This window comes from Mya arenaria, chromosome 6, assembly GCF_026914265.1.
Source record: "Mya arenaria isolate MELC-2E11 chromosome 6, ASM2691426v1".
NCBI classification, from domain to species: Eukaryota; Metazoa; Mollusca; class Bivalvia; order Myida; family Myidae; genus Mya; species Mya arenaria.
The window spans coordinates 50,049,377-50,067,966 of NC_069127.1; the positions used below are offsets into that span (position 1 = coordinate 50,049,377).

The window sequence follows — 18,590 nt, forward strand, 5'->3', positions numbered from 1 at the left end:
ACTCCTCACATCCGCTAATGAGGTCCAGGAAGTGCCAATGAAATTCCTCGAAAGTGTAGTTGAAAATAAACATAACATGCCCCATTTGAAACATGCTTAACATAGAATGGTACCAATGTTCAAGCAATTGAACTTTTGTAGTAGCACAGTTCCACCAAAACTGCATTTGACATGCATTAATCTCTCCTATGGATTTTATTGGATCTCATCAGCCAACAACCCATAATGATCTTTCAATATCGACTGTACGTTATTCGTTTTCTGATATTTATATCTATGTTCTTTTTTAGACGAGTTTGTTTCATTTCTAAATGCCATGTATTTGCGTTTAATTCCTATTTCTACTAGTTTGCCTTCTACATAGCCTGATAGGCTAGAAATGTTTGTCAGCCAACAAACCTAAGTATATTCGGAGATACTTAAGTTATCTTTTTAAAAGAGTTTATTCATTCACTTTATCGAGTTACAACCTTACCTGATACGCCGTTTAACGAGATGCGTTAGTTGTTAAAATGAAATACTTATTGAGTTTAACACAACATTTCACCGCTATGTCATTGTGACATTCAACAAAGCAAAAAACAAATCATGTTCGAAGTAGTAATTGTACGTTCAACCAGAGTTATTGAAATTCTATTTCATTGCATCATTTATAATATTATGGTTGATTGTGACATAGCTGTTTGGAACCATGTCACCCAATTCAATGAAGTCCTCATCCCAGAAAACATCTGTGCAACTGATTCAGTTACAAAATACGGTGTTGAGGAACTTCAACAACTAATTGAACACTTCGAGTCCCACCTACCCAACAAAGCAGAGACTGCAACAGAGTACCAGATGTACAAGCGTTTAGTGAAGGGCAGTTACAGCAGATCAACTATATTAAATGTGTTAAATGCTCTGATGAAATCCAAGGACTTACCAAAAATGATCATGTTATTGAAGGGTTGTACTGTAATTCCTATGACAAGTGTCCAATGTGAACGTGGATTAAGCACACAGAACCGCATCAAGTCTAACTGCAAGACATCCATTAATTGTAAGACATTGGACGATTTGATGCGCATCTCAGAGGATGGACCAGCCATGAAAGACTTTGTCTTTAGTCATGCTCTAGCCAAGTGGAAGGCAGAGAAAGAGGAAAGTTGTATCTTGTAAAATGTGGCAGTATAGAACAAATCTATTTATATGTATACCTGTTAGACTGTTTTCATTCGTATGTAACTTTTTTATATTATCATTGTTTGAAATAATCATACATATCTTAAATGGTTTTCACCTTTGAGTTGTTAGCAGTGCTGATGTTTTGACAATAAAAATATGTAATCATTATCTGTGTCGATTACATTTTAAATTATGCTCCTCACTTCTCCCTAATTTTACTGGAGGGAGAAGTCACTAGTGACAGCCCTGTTCATCTTTTAATATGTGACATGAAGTATAAGTGAATAACCTATATTTTCCCATCGAAAAGGGATTACAAGGTGTGAAAGATATAAAGCATAATGTCTAAACATAAGGACACACTGATCTGACATATGCGACAGACAACTGTGACATCTTAAACATTGTGACAAATAGATCAAATTCTGAGACATCTAAATCACTTCACAAAGAAACTACATGTATATTTCCAGTTAGTTTAAAGAGGCCATCAAGTAGACCATAATACTTCATTAATTTCTTCGATCTCTACTTCATAAATCCTATTGTAAATGTGATGAATCACAAACCAATATTGTTAAATGTTTAATAAAGAAAATAAAGACTTTACCAAGCTGAGCTTCTCCCTCAAGATTATCCAGACATTCCTGGACCCTGCACTGAGAAGCTGATTTACTTCAAGATACTCAACATAATGCATCATTAAAACTCATCATTGAAACAATCACCAAGCTGAGCTCCCTTAAGATCTCAAGACATCCCAGGACACATCACTGAGATTACCACGTGGTCTGACACCCATGATGGACAATGATATTTAACAAACAAAAAACTAAAAAGACCTGCTGCTTTACTTCCAGATTATGAGATACTCAACAAAATGAATGATTAAAACAATCACCAAGCTTAACATCTCCATCGAGGTTCTCAAGGCCTTCTAGGACAAAACACTTAGATTACCATGTGTTCTGACATAGGGGACAGTTATATTTTAAAAAAAACTCACTTTCCTTCAAGATACTCAACCATTAAAACAATCTCAAAGCTGAGCCTCCTTTACAGGTCCTTCTAACATTACTGGACCCTGCAATGAGACACCATAGGGGATAATGATATATAATTTTAAAAAAATGAAAAGACCTGCTGCTTTACTTCAACATAATGAATCATCAAAACAATCAGCAAGCTTAACATCTCCCTAGAGGTTCTCAAGACCTTCCAAGACACTACACTGTGTTGTATATTGTATAACCATAATTTAACCAAGTTTACTTTTTATTTCAATAAAGGAAAAAAAAGAAATAAACAACCCGCAAAATGTACCTTTTCAGATATTTCGAAATTTTACTTGGGTGAGTAGCCCCAAACCCCCCTGCCAACACTTTCAGTCAAAGTCAAAAAGTTATGCCCCCAATTTACGCCCCCCACCCAACTGATGTCTTTCCTGGATCCGCCTCTAATCAGTGTGACATGGATGCATTATTGTTACCTTTTGTGATGACAGACGAAAACCAATCACAATAGAAATGTGGAATATCTTTTTGCCGCTTGATTGAGCAAAAGGCATTCAGATGTCATTAAAACCCTAACTTAGTTACAAGAAATTTACAGATCATGAATGATTCCTTTCTGTTGCTTCTTGAACAATGTAGTAGTGTATATCTTCAAATGATTAATAATCTAATTTGTAAAAAAATTAATTAAAATTTGAAAAGTATTATATACAAAATAGGTCAACAGTTCAAAAATCATTTTAACATACATGCGGATTTTGCATACAAGTCGGAAAAAAAAGATATGTTTACAAGCATTATAACACATATTGATAAAACATGTTAACATTATGGTAACTTTCCTTTGTTCCTAATTCCTAAGAGGAAAATTTCCCTTGACAGTCAGGAGACAATACCTCTGCAGCCTGCAAAACTATATCACGACTATTGAGTATGTGTGTGGTACCGCAAGAGGAAGCAGCTTCGTGAAGAGTTGGCCGAGCATTGGGTGAAGCCCTGTCATTTCTTATGATGACTCTCATATACCTGATTTCTTTGGACTTGCTGTCTGGGAATAAGTTAAAGACATAAATGTGCTAGTATTTTTCTCTTTCAAGGTTATGTGAGACAAGAGCCTCTAGAATACTTGATGCATTTAAAAATATTTTACACTAGTTTCTTGTGACATCATTTGCGAAAATGAGTCTAGTCATGAGGTATTCATGTTGACGACAAAAACGTTACTTAAAGGGATATGACTAGAAATTAACTTTAAACAATATGTGAAAATCAATAAGAGAAATACTTCATATTTAAAATAGCTATTGTTGCCCTCTTTGAAGGTACAATACCTGGAAAAATGTTAGGATCATTTTCCTGACACTGACTAATTTTCGCTGACAACGTCACAATTGTAGGACCTTTTGGCCGGTTACTTATTCTCAATCTGTAATTTTGTATTTAACATATACTTTTTTTCTTTTGTTGTATGTATGTTTTAATATTATAAACAAATTGCTAACTTACTTAAGAATACACCCTACATTTACAGCCAATGAAATTATCAATAAGTACTAGGCTTAATCATTCAGAATTTCAACTTTCGTGGGTGTTTAAAGATCTGCCTCCTGCCATTCATCCGATACCCAATCCCTGCATCAGATTTTGCATTGACAATGTGTCAGCCAATAAGGTTGTATTCTAAGTCAGTCAGATGACCTGAATTAAAATCTTAATGATAAAGAAGGGCTCATTCGCTCCGCTCACTCAATCCATTTTTAAGCATTGAATTTTTATTCATGTCATCTTTTATTTAATTAACATGCAAATATCTTTTTTGGATTGGTTTTTGTTTTCGATTTTTAATTTTCTGTAGTTTTTATTCCCCTTGATGTATTCCTATTGTATACTGTACCTGAAAAAGGGTCATTCTTTACACAACTAAAGATTCCTGATAATTTCATAACAGCTCATGACACTCAACAGACCTCAATACTGGCTAGAAAGGATACATTGATGTGCTGAGATCTTGGAGCTGAAAATATAACAAGAGATGTTTGTCAAACATTATGCCCCCTGAGCGCCAAGTTGCCAGAAATATTTGGACAATTGAATGAAATATGCATGGACTGAAATGACAGCTGATTTGTCATTGGATGCATATGAGGCAGGTCATCTACTTATGATAACTTAAGAAGGCAAATAAATGCCCAACTAAAATAGTAACATAAAAGAAAATCATTTCTATACAAACATTTATACATCAATCCCAATCATCTGTGCATGCATTAAAAAAATATGGACAATCAGAAAACCTTTTTTCAGCTTACAGTCACACTGACCTTGACCTTTGACCCACTGACCTCAAAATCAATAGGGTTCATCTGCTGGTCATGACCAATAAGCCTACCTAGTATGAGGTCCCTGGGTCAAAGCGTTCTCAAGTTATTGATCGGAAACCGTTTTTCATGTTAAGGTCACACTGACCTTGACCTTTGACCTCAAAATCAATAGGGTTCATCTGCTGGTCATGACCAATACACCTACCAAGTATGAGGTTCCTGGGTCAAAGCGTTCTCAAGTTATTGATCGGAAACCGTTTTTCATGTAAAGGTCACACTGACCTTGACCTTTGACCCACTGACCTCAAAATCAATAGGGTTCATCTGCTGGTCATGACCAATAAGCCTACCTAGTATGAGGTCCCTGGGTCAAAGCGTTCTCAAGTTATTGATCGGAAACCGTTTTTCATGTTAAGGTCACACTGACCTTGACCTTTGACCCACTGACCTCAAAATCAATAGGGTTCATCTGCTGGTCATGACCAATACACCTACCAAGTATGAGGTTCCTGGGTCAAAGCGTTCTCAAGTTATTGATCGGAAACCGTTTTTCATGTAAAGGTCACACTGACCTTGACCTTTGACCCACTGACCTCAAAATCAATAGGGTTCATCTGCTGGTGATGACCAATACACATACCAAGTATGAGGTCCCTCGGTCAAAGCGTTCTCAAGTTATTGATCGGAAACCATTTGGTATTCCGACCGACCGACCGACAGACAGACAGACCGACCGACCGACCGACCGACCGACCGACCGACATGTGCAAAACAATATACCCCACTTTTTTCAAAAGGGGGCATAAATATAGGATGAATGTGACATCATCAAATTAAAGGTTAAAATATCCCTGACCATTCCCAATATGTCAAAATACTTTGAATATTCTAAATGATTTTTTTGTGACACGAAACAAACATTTATCTCTATTTAAGCTCTAAAATAAAATAAAATAAAATATAATTCAAACAAAGGTAAACATAGAACTATATGTACATTTCAATCTGTGAAACTTTTAGTAATTCCATAGCTTGTCAATGATATCATTATATTTAAAAAAAATTACGAACTTCTAAGTCATCTAAATTAGACTTTTATATGAACAGGCCCGAATTCTTATATTACTGCTGTCATCAAATTTTTGAAAAAGCCCTGCTATATAAAATTCTGAATTTGAGCAAGCCCGAAAAGCATTTTACCAGTGTAGGGCTTGTGCTAATTTCGACAACTGACTTATAATAATTTCATACCTTGCAATCTTATTTTTAATATTGATTTTCATAATTGATACAAAGTGTTTCCATACCTTTCCAATCATTTTATTGATATTTTCATAGTTTCTTGTTCTTGCCTCTTCCGAAGCCATCCTGAAAATGAAAACAAGCAAGGAATTAATCATAACCAGGTAAATATTTATACCAAATAAATTATCTTAATACATTCAGAGTGAATCATGATGCCTCATTTTGTAATAAAAGCAAAGTCAAAACCCCCAACATTACAAGTTTCTACTAGTTAGACCGATCATTCATCTGAGGCCCGTTTCAATGAAGGATTTTAGTCGTAACTTCAATAATCTTAACTCTACTGCTTAGGCCCTTGAAATGGAGAGATAATTATGGCAGCCGCAGAAGATCTGCTGTGTCTGCAATGCTACCAAAGGGCATATCCCTATTTTTTACAGGCCCTTAGGGTCACCATAGGATTATAGTGCACAGTTATAACTTTCTTCATTTCTACGTTCGCCATAGCAATCAACATGCTGAAGCCATGCCTTTGAGGGGTTCCACAGTGACCATACAATGCTTTGCGTTTGCTGTGTGTCTTGCCTAGGGTCTTATGAATTACAATAGACTTTTGCAGACCAAAAAAAATCGAAGCAGCCGCAGGAATTCCACAGGCGCCCTAGGGCAGCTCTTTGGTAACCGTATGTGGCACACCCTGTGGGCAATACAAATCAACGCACAACTCTCCTACGCTGGTCGCACGCCATATGTATGGCCCCTGTGGCAGTCTGCGCCTTGCATGAAGCAGTTACATGAATATATACCAGGGTTTTTTTTTGTCAAAATTCTAAGGTGGCTGCAGGGAAGCCCTTAGGCAAGTGTTTGTCATTTCTTAAGGCCAAACAGCAGCCTCAGGTTTTCTTTCTCTACAAATTAAAAATTAGCCGTTCGGAAACCATAACATTATGTATGTGACGTAGGAATGCTGCAGAAGCCCTTTAATTGCTATTGGCTGTAAGAATTTCAGACCCTACAGCCGCCACACCAAATGTGACTGAGGCATTAATCGTGTCAACACCACAAGACTTGAACAGTGTTGTTTTTTATAAACAAATCATTTGATATCTTGACTTAAGCACAAGCAACCACAAAAGTAACATTAACATCAGGCTTTGATATTTTGAACTTTAAAGCCTTCATCTTTAAGAGTTTGGTACAAAATAATGGAAGTTCTGTACTTCCATGGTCTTAATTTTGGAAGTTTTGGTCAAATTTTTTGAAGTTTCACATACCTGAATGTTACAGTCATATATACTCATCACTACGAACCTTCTCATATCCTGTTGTAAATCCTGCTCGAAATGCAGCTGAGCCAACTTCTCCTGCTTCTCGCGGATCTCGTTCATTCTATCAAACATGTTTGTGCCACCTAAAAAATGAAACAGCTTTTCAAAAATATCAGGTAGAAAGGTTAAAATAAATAATTAGTGTTTGTTGAACACAAACTATTAGTGTTTGTTGACCTCGCTACTTTTTGCTTCCCTTTAAGTCTGATTTGACAGGATCCCTAAAAAACAACTTTCAGCAATTACCGGTACCCTGCTACTATCCAACAAAATGAAACCATTGTGTAAGGTAATGACATTTCCAGCTTTAGGGAGAGTAGACTTTCATCTAAGAAACTTATGTATTAATAAAAAAAAATGATAAAATGTAGAACAAAACTTCAGAGAAATAGAGCCCTCATTCATAAATCAACAAGTTTTCTTATTTTATTAAAATTATTTTCAAGTTGAGCGCACCATCAAAAAAAAAATCTTGGGCTACCAATGGCAGTATGTCAGTATGTCAGTGAGAGAACCCAACATTTTCTTTGATAAAACATGTACATATATTATATCCAAACAAATATGTTTTCACCATCTAGAGTTTTGGCTTAAATGAGAGTTAAGGAGTTAGACTAGCATGTTCACCCTCCTGCCTTCAGAGAATTAAATGCTTAAGATAACCAATTTAATAGTAAGTTAAAATTTTAAATATGAATATGAAATATGATTATAAATTCATACAAACATGACTAATTTGGCAGTTGAAACCTAATATTAATTCAAATGGCACAGTTTTCTGTCATTATGTTTCAATTCTTCCCAGCCTGACATTTTTACCCTTTCTCCCTTAGCATTCTGTCCCATTTCTGCAGCACTCATTCCTTCTTAAAACCTGGCTCAAACCCTACCATCTCTGACTGATACTGCCTACACGTATTATATAGGACTATCATGCTGGCTAAAACCCCTGTTCCATAACTGAGATATATACCAAAAGCCTGTATTTTTCCAGAGTGGAAGTCCTCAAGAAGTTGTAGGAGGCCCTGCTCCATGACACGCACATCTGCCACATCTGTGAGGAATGAGTGCTCCTTGCAGGGCCTCTCGTTAACTGATGGGGTGGGGTGGTCCTGCCCTGAAAGCGAAATATAAATATTATTTAGTCGTATGATTAGACCAGGTATGTTGAAGATGATAACCTAAGATAGATAACTCTGTCATATTTAAGTATTTGTAACTGTGAGAGTTATCTTTCCATATATTGAGCTTACTGATGTTGCTGTAATGATCATACAGATCATCGAACACTAAAGTTTGTATTGTCCACAAGTCTTGATTCCTGCAAGTTATCAACAGGGCAAATCAGTGAGAGTGACTCTAAAAAAAATTCAAGGCCTGGCTTTGACCATATCCTATCTTTATTTTCCTTTTAAATGTATGTTTAAAACATACATCTAATAAATATTCCCCCCACTCAACATTTAATTGGGGGCCTAAAATGAGATTTTCGTTTGACTGTAGTAAAACTTGTCAAAATCTAAGCTAGTGCTATTTCTATTTTGACTGTATCATAGAAAAGTTAAGTATAAACTGTTTCTTATAACTGTTCTTGTTGAGGGCCCAAATCTGGACACATCTGAAGTTTTTTTAAGATTATATTTTAGGGGTTGTTTGCAGTAATTAGTTAAATTTTCATATAAAACATCTTTGATTAATGGAATAATGTGCCAACATTTGTCAAAGTAAACTAAAGGTTTCCAATCTGTTCATTTTATGTTGAAAATCGTTCACTTTACAACAGTTTAGGCTATGGAGTACCCAAAATCAGAACACAAAAATATGGGGGCTTTCTCTACAATACCTCACAGGGCTTCCATTAAAAATTTGAAACTGGAAGTATGAACTTCCTTGACAGTGAATATTGGAAGTTTTCCTCTGAAATATGGAAGTTTATGCCATTGAAACTCTAAAGAATTTTTCACAGCTGTCCAACTAGGTACTTATAATGTTAAATAACTCATAACTATACCTTGCAAACTTCACAAACTTGTATTTAAAATTTATATTTAATTTCAAGACTTATTGAAAATGTAGCCATTGACGCCAAGTTTTGATATTCTTAACTTCCAAGCCTTCACTTCAGGGAAGTTTTAATACTTACAAGGACTCTATTTTGGAAGTTTTGGCACATTTAGGGAGTTATATACTTCCATACTTCCTTTAACGGAAGCCCTGCCTCATTCTAAAAATGTTTTGCTAAATTTTGACTTTAGTCTTAGATATTATATTTATTTAGAATCAGTTAAGCGTTTTTAATATACTAACTTTAATATTTGAACTGAGACAAACTAAAATAAAAAATATAACGACCTGCCAAAACTAAAGTCATCCTCTCGAATACGCAATCACTGAGAGAAAGGAAAAAACACAAACTTGCAAATTACCCTCTGTCGCCTAACAGTCAATCTCTTGATATAAATGCATTAAAACAAACCATTTGTTTTCTCTGTATCTCCAGACTTTTTCTCCATCCCGCTTAGGAAGACTTGATGAGACGTGTGATTATGCCGTTAGCTATTAACTAAGATATTTATATCGAGAAAGTTTTTTCCAATGACAAATTTCATTCAAAGGGCGATAACTGAGAGTGGCAATGACTGGTTCACGAAAGATGGGTCAGAGGGAAGGAAACATTTTTCAAAGACCCGTGTGGTATTTTCAACCATTATGTAGGTAATTCTCAGTAAACAGACATGAGCACTGTTCTATAACTTGTATGAATCTATACATGTTTATGGGCATGTAAATGTAGGTCCGCTGTTTTTGCAGTGTTTTAATTAGTTAATACAACTATCATCATGTTTTATCCTTCAGTGGGGATGGGCTAAAGCGGGGTACCATCAATGTATGATATTTGGACAAACGGCTTATAATTACAGTCTTGGGACAAAGAGTGAGGTTATTTTGTCAAAATTCCTCAGGTCGGAGATGTTTAATTAAACAACAATCTAGGGCCGTGAAACCCCAACTCATTTTCGGTAGCGCGCTAGTAAAATGTTCTGGATGTTCTGAACCGTCCGTAATAAATTATGAATTAAGTCCTTACGCCCCCACCCAAAGAGATACAAAATAGTGGTTAATTTATTTGCCATCCAGGAGCGTAGCTAACCGTTTGCAAATACGCAGTTGTGTAATGAAATTTTGACAGGTCGAAGTTTTTGTCATACCAAAAAAAAAAAAGGAAGGGGGTGAAGGGGTCCACGGTCAATGATCGATCTGCGTAATCCCAAATTGGCCCTAGCAACGCGCCTGTCATGCTTATAAAAAAATCTATACTGTGCACACAGCGTTATCAAATAACTATTATTTTTTAGAAATTCAATGGCCTTAATCCTTTACCAAGGGTAGATTATATTTGTCTTAAAAAGCCTTAAATTCTTTGTTAAGAATTAAAATATTTGTCTTTTCTAATTTATTCAAAGAGAATAAAGTACGATGTGGATCACTCAGTCAAATTGTCTACAATGTGCTGTTTTCGAGAGACTCTGTGATATTTTCATCAATCACATAACACTTAACTGAAGGCCATTTTATATAGAATAAAGGCGTATTTGCAATTTAAATATGCCATAAAATTAACTCATTCTTTACCATAAATTAACATATACATATAAACGTACAATAAATACTCTGATGATACTTATGTCTATATACACACTCCTTTATTTTTCAATATGATATCATTTATGACCGACGCTGTTATAAACATAATTATTGACCAGCCATCTACGGCAAGCTCGGAAGACATTTTTCTTCCTGTGTACATGTATCATATTTCGTGGATATATAGCCAATTCTGTTCCGATTGAATTAGTGACGTCTCAATCTTAACTTGACTAACGATCTGTTCGCTGATAGCCAAAGTGACCTATTCACATTAAGTTCTGATAAGCCCTTTACATGGTGCAGTTCCAGGTTTTGACTTTAGAGGGGGTGTAACTTAAGGGAATAACCTTTTGACTTGGACAGGCATCTCTTCTCCGAACCGAACATTATTTTTTTAAAGTGTTGCCAGGGGGATTAAAGAGTACCCCCCAACACACACACACACACACACACACACGCACACACACACACACACACACCCAAGAAAATTTAACAATATGTAGTCCAAAATGGTGCATTTGGGCGTGTTTTATTACTTTTTTTCTCCAACATTGAAATAAAAAGTAGCTTGTCGATTTAGGGTGGGGTGGGGTCCCCTGGGGTCCGCTTGTGCTTTAGGCCATTGGTCATGTACAATGGTGATATTTCCACCATTACGAAACATGTTTTACAATAAGTTTGACATTATTAAAACAGTAACATCTCAACATATTTTTTTAATTAAAAGTTTAACAACGTATTCACTACAATTAAACGTTTACGACCGCAAAGTGTAACATGGTGAAAACCACTTATATATATGTAAAATCCATTGTCTTTAAAATGAAAAACATTCTTGTTTTTTTTTGTGAAAAAAAAGGCATTGGAACTGCCTTAGATTCAGCAAACTTTTACTATGACACACAAGTTGCACGTATCACCTTTTCCCCCTTTAAAATACGTAATAACCGAAAACTAATTTGCGACCAGGTTTGAATAAAAAGTGGCACTTTATTTGTATAACCCGCTAAAATAATAAATATTGTTTACTTAAATATCTATATCAACACTTACAGCCCTATAAAAATGCATATTTATCAGGTAAATAAGCTTTGCAAACAATGAAGCCCTATAATTAAAATCATGAAAAAAAGCTTTTGTGCAAAACATAAAATAAGGTTAATCATAAACTCCATGAATACTGGCTTGGAAAAAAATTGTTGTCGTCATGCATTTCTTGTTTGGAAGATTTTGTGTTGTCGTCATGCGTTTACTGTTCGGAAGATTTTGTGTTGTCGTCATGCGTTTACTGTTCGGAAGATTTTGTGTTGTCGTCATGCGTTTACTCTTGGGAAGATATTGTTTGTCGTCATGCATTTCTTGTTGTGGAGATATTGAATTGTCGCCATGCAATTATTATTGGAAAGATATTGTGTAGTCATCATGCATTTATTGTAGGAAAAGTATTGTGTAGTCATCATGCATTTATTGTTGGAAAAATATTGTGTAGTCATCATGCATTTGGCTTGGAAAGAATGTGTTGTCGTCTTGTATTCATCGTTTGGAAATAGTTGTCGTCATGCATTTATTGTTTGGAAAAATGTTTTGGAAAAGAACTTACTAATGTTGTTGTTTTTTTTTTCATATTAAAAACGAATGCATGTGTTCATATACACAATTAACAACAATATATTTATCACATCTTTAGTGACAAAATAATTATGTATAGTAATAAAAAAATGTCCATCATACTTCAATAATATCATGGGTTTTTTATTATGAAGTCTCTAGTAACTACCCTTCCTTCCGGATTCACAAAGGAATATCATCGAAAATTTCCAGTCCCCCATAGGTTAATATAAATTAATTGCTAGATTTTCATCCATTTTTTAATGGGGGCGGGGTGTCATTTTATTTTTTTTATTATTCTAAGATGACTGTTTCAACGTTGAATATGTGTTATATGTGTCCATGCTATTTCTTATTGCATAAGGGACAATGTGTTTCTAGACTTACTACGAACACGATCGTAACAATTCTCATTTTTTTACATGTGAATGTTATACATCGACACCGTAGGAATGAATAAACGCCGTTCCCAGACAGTACCGGATCGATACGCAAAAAGAGACCCTAGTTCAGCATTTTTGAGTCAATAACATTTACGGGGGCGAAAAAAAGAGGGGGTGACAATCTAGCAATTAACTCATAGTCGCCATATGATGATGGTTTAAATGAAATCAGTGAAGTATCAAGTTAATACACATGTACGTATGTATGTTGGTTTTGGGCTTCTTATATGTATTTCCTAATTTGAAAACAAAATAAAATCTTGTTATAATTCTATATACACTTGTACTAGTAACCTTTAAACAATAATTGCCCTTACATCAATCACCGCAGTAATAATATAATGTCAGTAATTATTTATCACAAAACACACTGGTCGTAAACGCATGATCAATTCAAACAAACTAAACTCGTATTGATACTTATTGATTTCGTGTTTAAAGCAATGCTTACAAGCAAATCTCTTTGTATTAAAAGTTAATTGAATTAAATACTGCATGAACGAATGGAAATAAAATGCCATTGATCCCATGCATTCACCAACAGAATTCATGAAATTGAAATGGAACTTTTAAATCAAACTACATGTACGTCATTTATACAACCGTTCACTCCATTTAACAATTTGAAGAATTTAGCAAACATTATTTCGACAACCTTAAGAAAGTTTAACCCTTCCTGAACATTCTTTATTAATGTCGTACCACAAACACACACACACGCATATAAGGGGTAGGCAGTGCCACAGGGGTTTCTCTCGAAATGACGTATTACCCTATACGGCACGGCGACATCTCAAATGCTCAATGATTATGGGGAATGAAGTCCGACACCAATGGATGCAACGCTGCCAACGGTGTATTTAGTATATTTACACCTCGACTTCCATTCCTGAAATGAACTGCCTTTCGGCAATTGCGTTTATCAATCGATGAACTCAACATCTTCGGATATGTTCGGATCGCAATTCATAGCATAACAATATACATGAACACTATTGATCTTGTTATTGTTTGTATTGTGTCAGCAGGCCCCGTAAATATAAATCAACATTTTAGAAAGTGTTAATTTATAATATTTAATGTGGTGTTGTCATAAGTGATTCAATTTTACGTTTAAAAGTGATTTCAAGTGGTTGATCTTTTCCCGCGTTATTGTGACGTCATTTGAAAAAAATGTTTCCGGTTACAGTCGGGTCGTTCGATTTACAGAATGGGTAAGAAAGGATTACTGTAAGGTTTTCTTAACTGAAAAGAATTATTTTTTAACAGTTTTTTAATTAAATAATGAACTATTGGTGAAAATATAAGTAATGAATTGCGAGGTTGATGTCATTATCGGGGATATGAACTCAATTGGGCTGTTCAAAGTACGCGAGGAGTCCTTCGGACTCCACACACTTTAACCAGCCCAATTGCGTTCATACCCCGATAATGACATCAGCTCCGCATTTCATTCCTTAAGTGACGGCGAGTATCTTGAAAAATACTAGTTTGACGTCATTTACGCTGTTAACGTCGTTCCGATGCAACTGACGTGCGCCGTGTCTGTGCCCCTATTCAGACCCCTGTAACTTTTGCACCGTACATATTATCGCCATATTGTTTTAAGGCTTTGTAATTGATACTACCTGCGTCTTATTAACCCCAAAGTAATACAGCCATTGGTGAGCACTGCATGGGGCTACTGCCTTCCACACAGCCAATATGACAGTTAATCCCAAGGCAAATACTGCCTCTAAAGATCGCTGTATGTGATTACGGCTTTCAATATAGCCAAGATTAAAGTTAATCCAGAGGTAATACAACAATTGATGAATACTGCATGGGGTTTCTGCTTCTCACACAGCAAACATATCAGTTAACCCAAAAGTAATACTGCCACTGAAGACAACTGTATATATGGGTCTTAATGCCATCAATACATCCAACAACAAAGTTAACCGCAAGGTAATACAGCTACTAAAGACCACTGTATGTGGTTACTGCTTTCGATGCAGCCAGCGTCACAGTTAACCGCAAGGTAATACAGCTACTAAAGACCACTGTATGTGGTTACTGCTTTCGATACAGCCAACAACAAAGTTAACCCCAAGGAAATACAGCTACTAAAGACCGCTGTATGTGGTTATTGCTTTCGATACAGCCAACAACAAAGTTAACCGCAAGGAAATACAGCTACTAAAGACCACTGTATGTGGTTACTGCTTTCGATGCAGCCAGCGTCACAGTTAACCCCAAGGAAATACAGCTACTAAAGACCACTGTATGTGGTTACTGCTTTCGATGCAGCCAGCGTCACAGTTAACCCCAAGGAAATACAGCTACTAAAGACCACTGTATGTGGTTACTGCTTTCGATGCAGCCAGCGTCACAGTTAACCCCAAGGAAATACAGCTACTAAAGACCACTGTATGTGGTTACTGCTTTCGATGCAGCCAGCGTCACAGTTAACCCCAAGGAAATACAGCTACTAAAGACCACTGTATGTGGTTACTGCTTTCGATGCAGCCAGCGTCACAGTTAACCCCAAGGAAATACAGCTACTAAAGACCACTGTATGTGGTTACTGCTTTCGATGCAGCCAGCGTCACAGTTAACCCATAAGTAATCGATAATGCTGCTGATGCACACTGTGCCGATGGGGTTAACTGCTTTTTACCGGTCAATGCAAACCGGCCTAAAACACATGAACAACTCACGTCAATTGGATTGTTACCGTATTTTCGAAGTTAGAAAAAAATTACGGTAAATGTAATAGATTTCTATCATCATTCAAGGGCTTCGGAAAAATGTAGGGCCGGTTAAAGCATCCCGTAGTTGCACTGTTCATAGGCCCCTTTTCTATAAAACAGCTATACACATTCAGTAGCCTTAACGACTTTATGGTTGAGTACCGCTTTAAACAGAATTTTAACTGCAAGCGCAAATTCAAGAATTGAAGTTAGAGGGGGCGTAACTAAGAGGCACAACCTTTGACATTTGGCCCTCCCTCAGAATCTTAATTCAAATAGTTTAAAATGTCTGCAGGAGGATTATGGGGTACCCCTCAAAGAATACTGTAACAATTTCTAGTTCGAAATGGTGCATTTTTAGCCTATTTATTTTTCTCCGATATTGACATAAAAAGTAAACTTTGGCGAATGAAGATTGAGGTTGCGCCCCTCCCCCGCCTAGAGCCGCTAATGCACTTGCCAAAGCGAGCACCAGGTGCCGTTAAAACAAACTTGGCTTGTTCCTGTAATTCAGTTGATAACTTTTCCTAATTTCAGCCTCGAAATACCTTAAACAGGTTTTGGATTTACATCTATGGTGAAGTGCGAGAATGTCAATGTAAACTGTATTCACGTACAATACCGGTTTATTGCCACCCCAATGTAAATTGAAGTCTTTCCAAAAGCATGAAAAGGTTTGTGAAACATCCCGCACATTACACAAAAGCTTTAAACTTTATCTTGAACTTTGAGTACAATAAGGCGAATTATAGCACAAAGCAGTGGAATAATTGTTTTGATAAGGAGAATGAAATGTGTTTTTATATTCCCTTAAGGTGTACTTTCTACATATGAGAGGTTTGATGTAAATTAAACCAGGGGCGGCTCCAACATTTTCATATTACAGTGTGCATATGGAACCTTTTGACTAGCGCCATCCCTCAGCACCGAAATATTTTTGGTTTAAAGTGTTGGAAGGTGGGTTTGGGTAACTCCCCCGCGGCAATTTTAAAAATTTCTCGTCCGAAATGGTGCGTTTTGGGCCTATTTTATTACTTTAAACTGCAATATTGAAATAAAAAGTAAACTTGGACGATTTGTGGGAGGGGTGCATCCCCTCTGATCCGTTAGTAAACACAAACGTTGCAATATAAATGTACTTACAACTTCGAACAATTACTGACATCCAATCATAATATCAGAAGTTGAATTTGTGAAACTTAAGACTCTTTTAGTGAAGATGAAATATTTCATTTTTTTTTAAACCGGGAAATAACATTTTAATTAAAACAAAATATTTTGCAATTTCAATGTAATATTTTCAGTATAGACAGACAGTCAGACAGACAAAAGTTGTTTGTTTGTTTTGTTTTGTCGTAGGCATGTATAAAACTAATGTTTGGCTTTCATATACAACCTTTTAGCATTTAATAGCATGTCAATTGCCAAAAATTCCATAACATTACGATTGACTTAACTAAACCCATGAACATTGAACAATCAAATTTAAATGCCTTCGTATGGTTGCGTATTCGGTTGCCTTTAAGTTCGACCCAATAAAAAGATCTGTTAAGTATTTAATACTTAATGATTTAGCAAACAAATGGAGTATAAATCATTGATTCAACAAGTGTCTAGGGACAAAAGATTAGCCAACATTTGATTTGGTTTCAAAATGACATGTTTATTATTGCATATGAAAAAGAGATAATGTTTTTAAATACTGTAAAAACGGAATGACAATATATTGATTTAATTATATAACATGCATAAAATATTAATAACATTTCACAATTATATATATTAACATCTGAGATAACAATGTTTAACAAATGTAAAAAGGGGTGAAATACACAAGCAAAGCTTAATACTGAAAGTATGAACAGCGCAGAACATGATGCAAATAAAACAAGATAAACATCCAATAAATTTAACAGTAGATAAAAACTTGAGCGTTCATCAAACATGCAGAGATATGGCTGCAATCTGTTCTTAAGTTTTGTGCATGATAAGTGACACTTACTACAATAAATAATCAAACATTTTGGCAGTAATGAAATACATTTAAGGTTGTGTTCGTGTTACTAGCGAAATCTTTGCATTTTCCAGTAAAAATAAATTACAAAGCACCAAACAAAACAAGTAATACTGAATAAAACATTTTATTGACAAGCGAAATAACAGTGCTCAGTGGGCATATTGATTCGGAGAATTAAGTCTTTGTAAGAAAACAGCGTTTAATTGTATCTTTATTTAATGTCATTGTATATTTACTGGTATTGAGGCGGTCGAGTAGATTTTCATCGTCGTTACCTTCTTGTATAAGAAAACTGTAAATCCCATATTATCCCAAAATGTCGGAAGGAATTATAGCTATCGGTGGGTTAAAGAAGTTGTCCTTTACTGCACGAATGACCTCCATTTCACCAAGTTCGTCGGCGGGATTCCGATCTTCTTTTTCTTGTTGTCGGTAACTCGGCTGAAGAAACATCCACAGGTTGGCTTGCCGACGGTAGAAAACGGTGCCAAAGAGTTCGCTTTCTTAATCTCCCCGTTTGCCGTAATCACGTACTGTGTCGGCTGACGTTGGAGGGATGAGGACAAGTCTACAGGACCCTCTTCGGATCTTTGGAATCGTTGAAAGTGTCGGGAATATCTTTCTGGGCCCAGATGTAGCTTCTGAAGTCGCATCAACTCAAGTCGTTCCCAGTTTATCGTTTTGGGGTTCGGATTAAATCCATGTGAGTGAATTGGCTCGCTCATGGCTTTCTCTGCCGAGCAATCGCTATCTCCTGACATAATTATTTATGTCTAGTTGGCCAGAAAATAGTTTTAATTTCCCGTACTTCCAACGCCCAATATATCCGATAGAACCTAATCTTATCACTTGCCAAAGAACTATATACTTTAAATCCGCTTGTAGATTTGTTACTAAGAAAATCGATACGGTATCGCAGGGTAGACAGCGGAGTGGATGACTGGTTACGATTTGCGTTATTGTCAAGGACACCGCGCATGCCCGATAAAGCGTATGTAAAACTGCGCAACGTCATTTCATATATTAGTTTTACTTAAACGCAATTAGGGATAAACAATTGTGACGTTG

The 18,590-nt window shown here is 36.0% G+C and overlaps 2 protein-coding genes across 2 annotated transcripts; both read right to left on the bottom strand.

Annotated features, from left to right (window-relative positions):
- Window positions 1–1,739: 1,739 nt before the first annotated feature.
- LOC128237247 (coiled-coil domain-containing protein 28A-like) lies at window positions 1,740–9,689 on the bottom strand. The gene is made up of 6 exons (XM_052952596.1): window positions 9,551–9,689; window positions 8,048–8,191; window positions 7,058–7,157; window positions 5,809–5,869; window positions 4,172–4,194; window positions 1,740–3,228 (listed from the first exon to the last, which is right to left on the bottom strand). The coding sequence occupies exons 1-6, from the start codon at window positions 9,585–9,587 to the stop codon at window positions 3,180–3,182; spliced, it is 414 nt and encodes a 137-aa protein (XP_052808556.1). The 5' UTR covers window positions 9,588–9,689; the 3' UTR covers window positions 1,740–3,179.
- A 7,941-nt stretch (window positions 9,690–17,630) lies between these two features.
- On the bottom strand, window positions 17,631–18,465 carry LOC128237248 (uncharacterized). Its single transcript, XM_052952597.1, has one exon. The coding sequence runs from the start codon at window positions 18,281–18,283 to the stop codon at window positions 17,885–17,887; it is 399 nt and encodes a 132-aa protein (XP_052808557.1). The 5' UTR covers window positions 18,284–18,465; the 3' UTR covers window positions 17,631–17,884.
- Between the last annotated feature and the right edge of the window lie 125 nt (window positions 18,466–18,590).